Source organism: Brienomyrus brachyistius, chromosome 6 (genome assembly GCF_023856365.1).
Source record: "Brienomyrus brachyistius isolate T26 chromosome 6, BBRACH_0.4, whole genome shotgun sequence".
Classification (NCBI taxonomy): domain Eukaryota; kingdom Metazoa; phylum Chordata; class Actinopteri; order Osteoglossiformes; family Mormyridae; genus Brienomyrus; species Brienomyrus brachyistius.
This window is the reverse complement of record NC_064538.1, coordinates 6,759,429-6,769,078: the sequence shown is the minus strand read 5'-3', so window position 1 is coordinate 6,769,078 and position 9,650 is coordinate 6,759,429. Positions and strand designations below refer to the sequence as shown.

The 9,650-nt window shown below is 46.0% G+C and overlaps 1 protein-coding gene across 1 annotated transcript; it reads left to right on the top strand.

Moving 5' to 3' along the window:
• Window positions 1–503: 503 nt before the first annotated feature.
• On the top strand, window positions 504–7,758 carry LOC125745540 (cytochrome b-c1 complex subunit 1, mitochondrial-like). The gene is made up of 13 exons (XM_049018519.1): window positions 504–661; window positions 2,407–2,547; window positions 3,022–3,108; window positions 3,224–3,353; window positions 3,822–4,020; window positions 4,285–4,364; window positions 4,445–4,560; window positions 4,730–4,873; window positions 5,612–5,772; window positions 5,850–5,935; window positions 6,641–6,729; window positions 6,808–6,883; window positions 7,040–7,758. The coding sequence occupies exons 1-13, from the start codon at window positions 599–601 to the stop codon at window positions 7,102–7,104; spliced, it is 1,437 nt and encodes a 478-aa protein (XP_048874476.1). The 5' UTR covers window positions 504–598; the 3' UTR covers window positions 7,105–7,758.
• Window positions 7,759–9,650: the final 1,892 nt, after the last annotated feature.

The following is a 9,650-nucleotide window of genomic DNA, read 5'->3' as shown; positions in this document are numbered from 1 at the left end:
ATGTACTAAAATATTTTATAAAGCTTTTAATGTTGTTTCACTAGTTCGTGTTTCTTGTTTGTTTGTCTCTCTGAAATAATAATCTTAGTTCAAAACTGCTAAAATATAAAGCGACAACACACAGCAGCGTGGTCATGGAGACAACTATGATTGTTCCGAGTTGTGGTAGTTCGAACAGGAGGTTGTCGGACGTGATGTCACTCAGCTCGGAATTTCCAAGTTCCGAGAGATAAGAAACTTGCGCTCACCATCACTGTCTCCGACCACACCATGGACTGTTGGCCCCATCTGCTTTCTCCTGGATAGGGGCCTCTTGACATACCGTGTCACAGGACAGCGTCATAGTTTCACAGCTGCTCGGGGTCCCGGGAACCCCCAGATACCCATCAATTCGAACACGTATATTACATATATCTAATATATAAAGTTACTTACTGGGTTGGTGCCAGCGGTTTCTACCGACCCTGCTTGACTACCGCCTGGCACTGACAACAGCTACATCGCCGGTTATTCCATGGACCGTGAACGCGCTGCCTTCACGTGAACTGCGTCGTCTCTGACGTGCGCGCTCTCGGGCAGACCAGAACGCGACGGCAAGATGGCGGCGTCCGTGTGTCGGTTCGGAAGCGCAGTGGGGAGAGCTCTTGTTAAGGCTCGCAGCGTAAGATTTCACTATATATATATTTTTTATTGTTATAAGGACTTGTATTTCTCCCATTCTGCATACGCCTGGCATGAAACTGCATCCCAAAAGTAGCGTTTTCCCTAATGCCAAAACGGATGCCCTTGTTATCTAATCGGCCCTTGTATTGGAGGTCAGAGTTAGAATTTAATTTGAACTGTAGTTGTTTCTATGAAAGTTAAGGCCGCCACGTTATTAATTGTATCGCTGTGTTAAACAGTATCAGTTACGTTTGCAAGACACAATGTACGTGGTGTCAGCTCAATGTAAAAACAAGGTCACTTAGCTGGGTTAGTAACAATACAGACGGTGCCGGTGCAGGATAACTTCCGTTCAAGTTAAACCTAAGCCTAAAAAGGATCGATTATCTCTGATTATAATAAACGTGGATCTCACTATGCAGTTGAACTGTAATGTATAGAAAATGTGCACTTTGACATTGTTTTTGTGATGCTCCGAATATATTGAACATATCATTAAACTTCTTTCCCATGCCTTTTTCATTTAAGATGGCTCTGAATAGAATTTAGTTGGGCAAGAATTTTTTAATTTTGACATTTGGATGGTTGAATATAGTTATTCCTTGCAACTCCCTACATCGGTAGGACCGCTAACTTGATTTAATACCATTTAACCTCTACAGTGGCTTTTATCCAAAGCCACGGCTTTTTTTTCTGAGAAAGCAGGTCCAAACAGTACCTGTAGCAAATGGGGGTTAAGGGCCATGCTCAGGGACCGAGCAGTGAAGTCGCCCTGCTGACTCTGGGATTAGAACCCGCGACCTTCTGATCACAGTCGCAGCATCCAAACCTACCGTTGGGAGGCTGAATTTTTTTCTGTCCATAGTAACATGTTTAATTATGAGACAGTCTTTGCTGCCTTTTTAGTTTTACAACATTTACCTTTTTTGAAAATGTAATAAATGGGTTTTTATCATTTGTCAGTTTTTAGTGGTATGTCTTTGTAAGCGTTTGACAGTTTTAATATTACTGTTAGTAATGCAGAGAACTTTACATACTAATTTAAGTCAAAAGTGGAAACTTATAAGAAATTACTTCAAATGAGCATTTATGAAAGCTTTCATGTGTAGTGGTGCTATTATGATGTTATTTATGAGGTCATATGAATAATTGGAATTATAAGAAAAGAATGTCTTGCCCCATGTGAGCTGTGGTAATGGAATGTCGTTATAAAAGTCACTTGGTGTTCTTAGGGGCTCTGGGGTAAAAACCATAGCACCTCCAATGCACCCTCTTGCTGCATGGTAATATTAAAATAATAATATTAGTAATGATATTAATATAATAATAAAAGAGAAAATCTGAGGCACTGTTTCTACGAGGAACGTTAAATACTGCTCTATCTCATGGGATGAAACAGTTAATTGGTGCATTTAAAGTTAAAGGACGGCCTAGAATTTGACTGTACCATCACCACACAACCAGTTAATAGGATGTCAGAGATGCACTGTTACAAGCTCTTTCCATGTTATAAAGGAAACTTTTATTTGACTTATATTTTCATTTATAGTTGTTCACTCAACATTCCAATGCTTAACAGGAAAAAAGACTGCAATTTCAGGAATAAATGGAATAGCAGTATAAAACCTGTGGTGTGCAAATACTTCTGACTGGTCGTGTATGTGTGTACAAGCACACACACATTGATGTGTCTGGTGATGTTTTCAAAAATGTTATTGGCATGTCTGTGTATTTTGTCTGCAGCCCACCGTGCTGTCCCTCCGGCGCGGCAAGGCGGGTCTGCCGTATGCACAGAGTCTCCTGGCAGTTCCTGAGACCCGGGTCACCACTCTGGAGAATGGCTTACGTGTTGCCTCTGAGGAGACCGGTCAGGCAACCTGCACTGTGAGTCTGCAGCTTAACGCTCCACAGAATCTGTCTATTTCTACAGGGGAGCAGTAGCTTAGAACCTGAATTTTTCTTTTAACCATCATCTACTGGGGTCAGGCCTTTTTATTTGTGCAAATGTGGCTTCTATTCTACTTTTGAGGCCTTCGGAGGTCTGCTTATGCATGTTGTTTGAGATTTGCTAATGATACTTTCTGAACACTCTGTATGCTGGGCTTCAATGTCCCACTGAGCCAAGATGTCCTATCTGTTCATCCCCTACAGTTCCTTACTATATACTGCTTTGCATTCATTTATCACATTGAAAATTTCACCAACGAGATCCATCCCATGGTTCATTGCGTTCCAAGTTCGTTCTCGGGCAGCAAGTTAACAAAACCGCTCATGCCAAGAACATAAGTATAATCTTTGCATTCTTGGTATTGAGACCCACCAGAGGATCACCTCCCGGTGTGCTCCTGTCCCCCTCAGGTGGGTCTGTGGATCAGCTGTGGGAGCCGCTATGAAACGGAGACGACCAATGGCGCGGGCTTCTTCCTGGAGCACATGGCCTTTAAGGTGCCTGTAGTTCTGCCCCCCGTCAAGCCGGGTGTTTCTCAGTCACAGAATCTTCCCCATGCTGTTTGAGCCCTTCCCCTTCATCTCTCCCCTCTGTTTCATTGCCCCTCCCCAGGGCACGAAGAAGCACTCCCAGTCGGTCCTTGAGCAGGAGGTGGAGTCGATGGGCGCTCACCTGAGCGCTTACACGTCTCGAGAGCGCACTGCCTTCTACATGAAGGCTCTGGCCAAGGACCTTCCCAAAGGTGAGGACCTGCTCTGCAGGGTCCTGAGACAAACTTTTTTCGTTAGTTCTGATCCCACCCACTGCCCACATTTGGCTAAACTAAACAAGGGGTCAAGGCAAGCTCATGGATGCTTGCATAAATGTTCTGAGGGCAGAAGGAAAAATGATGGAAGACCAAGATATCTGATTGGTTGGTCCAGCCTTCTTTAGTTGCTTGGACCCACCTCCCATACAAAATCTTATTGGTTATCTCTTTGAACCAATCATTTTTCCTTCTGCCATGGAAACTCCATGGAACTCAAGGCAGCAAAACGCCATCATTTTAAGTATGTGACAGATTGTTCCCACTGATGTGTTCGATTTCATTTTGTCCGGACATCGTCTGAACTATGTAACCTTCTTAAGTATCAAGGGTCGTATGTCTAGGGAAAGCTTAAAAACGGCTGATTCGTTGTTTCTTCTGCTGCTGTCACGTCGTCACCCCCAGCGGTGGAGCTCCTGGCGGAGGTGGTGCAGAGCAGCGCCCTGAGCGAGGCGGACCTGGAGCGGCAGCGGGCCGCAGTGCTGCGGGAGCTGGAGGAGGTGGAGAACAGCCTGCAGGACGTCTGCCTGGACATGCTGCATGCCACCGCCTTCCAGGGCACCCCGCTGGGCCAGAGCGTGCTGGGGCCCTCGCACAACGCCAGGTGCTCTCACTCGCTCGCTCACTCACTCGCTCGCTCACTCACTCACTCACTCACTCACTCACTCACTCACTCACTCACTCCTCGCCATCAGTCTGGCATAGATTCCATGCCGAAGTAGAAATCAGCCTTAAGGCTACACAGTGACACCCAGTGTTTCTTGTTCCTTCAGTCCAGAATGTTCTCACCCAGCCCAACAGCTCAGCACTTTTGGTACTTGAATGTGAGTCTCTCTCTCCTTGATTTTTCCGCCGTGTCCCGTCAAAGGACTCTGACCCGTCAGAACTTGGTGGACTTCATCAGTAGCCACTACCGCCCCCCCCGCATGGTTCTGGCTGCCGCTGGAGGTGAGTCGCAGTGAGTGGGGGGGTTGGAGCCTGGGCCTGGATTTCTATAGGTTCCTCACTCCCCTCGCGCTCCTCTGCAGGTGTTCGTCATGACGAGCTGGTCAGCCTGGCCAGGCAGCACCTGGGCGGCATGTCGCTGGACTCTGAAGGTGACGGCGTGCCGGTTCGGGCTCGCTGCCGCTTCACGGGCAGCGAGGTAAGTGGGAGCGCACCTCTCATGGGGCCCAGCTCCAAAGCAGCCTCCCAGTTAGCATGTCTGCCACATTCATCATGTGGAAACCCAGCAACCGGCTGTTAAATATGTAATGGGCTTTACTACTGAATGCTTGAGTTACGCCCCCCCCCCTCCACGTTTCTCCCTGCAGATCCGCATGCGAGACGATGCCATGCCCCTGGCGCACGTCGCCATCGCCGTGGAGGGCGCCGGCACCAACAGTGCTGACATCATCCCCCTGCTTGTGGCCAACGCCCTAATCGGCAGCTATGACGTCACTTCTGGGGGAGGGAAGGTGAGCCCTGTGTTCAATGGGAACCAACAAAACCTGGCTGAAATGACCCTGAGTAAATATGAAAATAGGACTAAGTAAACTCAGTTTATTCATCTCTTCTTGCCCTTGGTGACTAGGAATCCTCTATTCTGATTCTCCAATGTAACGAGTTTTTAAATAATGTCACCAGGAACGGCTTTAGAATTTTTATCACCAATACATTTGATGCATGGCTTTTAATATTAAGCTTGATGTGTGTTTGGATTTTTAAGCATTTTTTTTTGTTCATCTTATCAGTTCGGATAGATACCTTGATATGTATTTACTCATTGACATATCCATTATTTTATCTGTTTAATATACGTGCACATCCAGTTTTATCAGATTCGCCTCTCTGTATGAATAGTTATTGGCTGAACCTGGTTCTTGCCATGAGAAAGTTAGAAATGCTGACATGGTATGAAACATTCAGCTGTGTAGCACTACCTGCGTCCTCTGGGTAGGTAAGAGCTCCGGAAGTGGGGAAGCTGCCACAGACGACAGTAGCATAGTATAGACGGAAGGTTAAGAAACTGTGATGGTTTTCAGCCTGTTTTTTCAAACAAAGTCACCAACATATGAGTTTTTGGGTTAATGATCGAGTTAAAGTCCATTAAAGGACTGTGCCTTAGGAGGCCGGTTTAATTGAGCGGTTCACTATCTGCCAACGCCTGATACACGCTGGTCGGTATGTGGCTCCCCCGTGTGGCTGCCCTGCAGAACCTGAGCAGCGGTCTGGCCCGCACAGCCGCGGTGGAGAAGCTGTGCCACAGCTACCAGGCCTTCCACACCACCTATAGCGACACGGGGCTCCTGGGCGTCTACTTCGTCGCCGACAAACACCACATCGATGACATGATGTTCACCGTGCAGAACGCCTGGTGGGTGGCGTCTCGCTCGTGCCGTATGACGGCAGCCTACCGACGCGTCAGCTGACACGGCCCTGTTTGACCCTCAGGATGAACCTGTGCACGACGGTGACCGAGAGCGATGTGGAGAGAGCCAAGAATGCACTGAAGGCCAGCCTGGTGGGACAGCTGGATGGTGGGTCACCATAAGGACATAAGGAGGACCTGACAAGGTCTTCTGGGTTTGGCTAGGGTTCAAGGGGAGACGTAAGGAGGCCTGACTGGGCTTGAATTGGAGGTTAGGGGAGACATAAGGAGGTCTGACTGGGCTTAGATTGGAGATAATGGGAGACAGGAGAGGAGGTCTGACTGGGCTTAGATTGGAGGTTAGGGGAGACATAAGGAGGTCTGACTGGGCTTAAATTGGAGATAATGGGAGACATAAGGAGGTCTGACTGGGCTTAGATTGGAGGTAAGGGGAGACATAAGGAGATCTGAAAGGAAACTCAGTTTTATAAAAATCAGCGATTGCAATAAAAAAACTAAAATAGCCAAAAATCTTGTTTGGTTACTTATGGTTAAGGTTAGGGCTGGGTAGGGGTTAAGGTTGTCATATGTGGGATTATGGTTATGCTCATAGAAAGGTATGGAGAGTCCCCACAAAGATATAGATATCTAATCTGTGTGTTTGCGTGTGTGTGTATCAGTATGTCTGTAGTCATTCTCTCTTCGACTGAAGTTGGTGTCTTTTAATACAACAACCTGTAGCTTATGTAATAAAGAACAGAGTACATGAAGAGGGTTTTCAAGCTGTACTCTGAGAGCCCTCTGCCTGCTCATAGAGCTGCAGTCCTGACTCTCCACGTGCCCATGATGCTGACTCTCTTCTCTGCTCCTGAAGGAACAACGCCAACCTGCGAGGACATAGGCAGGCACGTCCTGGACCACGGCCGCCGCATCCCCCTGTCTGAGTGGGACGCCCGGATCAGCGTGAGTAGTCCAGTCTCTGCTGTGGCTTGCGCTTCCCTCAGCCCCTGCGGCTCTTCTCATCTCGCCCTCTTCCCGCAGACGGTGACCGCCAAGACGGTCCGGGACACCTGTTCCAAATACATCTATGACAAATGTCCCGCGGTTGCTGCTGTTGGTGAGTCACCGCTGTTGGCCTTTCTGTGAACGAGGAAGGAATTTGCAGATGCGACAAGAAGCGTTTTAATGTTTGTAGCCGTATAGTTGTTGCTGAGCCAGTGCCTGTAGTGTGTTTGCACACAGTTCACAACATGCTCGTTCTCTCTTCTCCCAGGGCCGATCGAACAGCTTCCTGACTACAACAGGATGCGCAGCAGCATGTACTGGCTGCGCTTCTGATCCCTGCAGAGAATCCCAAAGGCCTCAGGTGGACGTGTCCCTCCGGTCTCCTTCCCAGTCCATGATGTCTCTGTGAAAGGTTACTCCTTTTAAGTTGAGGTCGCTCCTCCTTCAGCACTCAGCTGTGTACAGCGTGATAAATCCCCTCCCTCACATCTCTACCCATTAGTTGTACTGTATCAGAGGGACAGTGATGTAGTGGGTTTTGTGTGAATCCTTTTTAATGGATAAATGGTTCTGACCCAAGAGTGTAACTTCCTGCTGTTTAAGGTAGCAGACGTGAATGATGATGTTGATCAGGATTCCCCAGTGCCTGTCCTGGAGGGCCGGAATCCAACACTGTTAGCGGATTTCCGTGCTCAAACACATCTTAATCAGCTAATTACCAGGTTTGTTAGGTACCTTTGAGCTGGGAAATTGGCAAATTGTGTTGGATTCTGGCCCTCCAAGACCGGAGTGGGGATCCCTGGTGTGATGTATTGGATAGTTCAGTGCTTTGAAGCTGCCTTGTCTTAGCAGAGTTAATGTTGGCAGTGTGTAACAACACTTCACAGAGGATGGCAGTGTTTGTGGTATGATTTGTTTCAGCACTGTAAATATGCCTCAGTCTGGCAATAAAAAAAGAAAGACAAATTAAACTTAAAAAGCAAAGAACTGAGTCTATTGATTCCTTTGTGTTATTCGATGGCCAGTGTGATCTATCCACTTGTTTCAGTTCATTCAATAATCATCGGTTTGTTCATCCCTAAATATTGATGCAAATGTTGTGATAATGTTACACACTCTCTGTCACATCCAACGGTATATATTTAATGGTGCGATTGTAGTAAGTCATCCAGCTATCCCAGTAATGTAAAGACTGGTTCTTGTATTGAATGGACTCTAGAAGAATTACTGTCATTTGGGGCCCAATAGAGCGAGTAAATAGGCCTTGTTAGTGGCACTGATCTGGAATGATGTTTTAAGGTGTTTTTTGTTAAAAATCTAAACGTCCACCAACAAGATTCATTTGACAAAGTATGTATGAAATGCTTATTGATTAAAAGCAACAGAGCTGTCCGTGTGTGTGTGTGTGTGTGTGTGTGTGTGTGTGTGTGTGTGTGTGTGTGTGTGTGTGTGTGTGTGTGTGTGTGTGTGTGTGTGGTCCAGGTATACCTTACATTGTGGGGACCAAATGTCCCCACAGCGTGATGAATACCCATTTTTTTTACTTTATGGGGACCAGGAAACTGGAAAAAACTCTTTTATAAAAATCCGTGACTGCAACGAAGAAACTAAAAATGCAAAAACTCTTCTATTTTGTTTGGTTACTTATGGTTATGGTTAGGGCTGGGTAGGGTTTAAGGTTGTCATAGTTAGCATTAGCATTTTTCCCATAGAAATGAATGAGCGGTCCCCAAAAAGATATGATTACATGCCTGTGTGTGTGTGTGTGTACACGTGCGTGTGTGTGAACTGTGAGTATTATAAGCAGGAATTGCAGTGAGAATGTGCCGCCAGGCTTAAGGCTTCAGGCTCTGAAAAAGTTGTACCTTCAGGGATAGTCCAGGTTTATAAACAGCACTGTAAGGTTATCAGTCATTTTGAATGAGATCCTTCCTGGATGAAATAATTCTTTCACATTAAGCTTACGCTGAACTTAAAATGTAAGCTAAATGGAAGGTGATGCTGCTGAGAGCTTGGCTTGAGCCCTCCCCCCCACCTTCCCCCATCTGCTCTATGCAGATCAGTTGGGAAATTACCCGCAGGTATTTTAACAAAGAGAGACAAGAGCAAAGGCTTCCAGAAGATGGCAGTCATGTGTAAGATATTCTAACAGTGCTGGGGGTGTCTGACGAAATAATCAAGATTTGGAATTTGCTAAAGAGATGGCTGAGGATGATGATGACAGTTTCCTATTCTTCTCGGGTCTCTGGCAGTCTCTACCCTTCTTTCTTGTTTTCTTTATTCACAGGTCTTGTGTTGCCCACCCACCACTTGTCCAAATAACACCTTGGAAAAAACTTCGTCCAGTGCTGATTAGTGCCAGCAAAGTGTATCAGTGTGACCAGCAAAATTGATCTGAAAACCTAAATGTCACATTATGTAAGTTGGAAAACTTTTCATTAGAAACAAATTTAAAGGCCAACAAAGGGCAGATAGTTTATGTAGACTCATCCAGTGTGTTTTTCTGCTTTCTTTGTTAAACAGCTTCTCTGTGTGTCATTTGTTAATTTGTTGTTTGTTGATAGATTATTGTATGATAAAGATGCATATTGATAGCAAAGAGAAGGACAGCCTCAGACGCCATAAGCACGATAACTCAAAAAGTATTTTATGGAACTTTTTAAAGCTTTGCAGATGCATGGTGTGGGTGAAGATCTGGACCTGATTGAATTCTGAGAAAAATCCAGTAGTTGCACTAAAATTGAATGAACTTTTTCAAACATCGCAGACAGATTGTACGGGTAGAGATCTGGAACTGGTCAAATATTGAGATAAATCACACAAAAATGGAAGTAATGCTGCTTAGTGGCAGAACTGGTAAATGCAGAAGACACGTGACC

Coding starts and splice junctions, on each gene's coding strand:
- LOC125745540 (XM_049018519.1), top strand. CDS start 599: ATGGCGGCGTCCGTGTGTCGGTTCGGAAGCGCAGTGGGGAGAGCTCTT. Junction 4,021..4,284: donor GGGCCCTCGCACAACGCCAG/GTGCTCTCACTC, acceptor GTCCCGTCAAAG/GACTCTGACCCGTCAGAACT. Junction 4,365..4,444: donor GGTTCTGGCTGCCGCTGGAG/GTGAGTCGCAGT, acceptor GCTCCTCTGCAG/GTGTTCGTCATGACGAGCTG.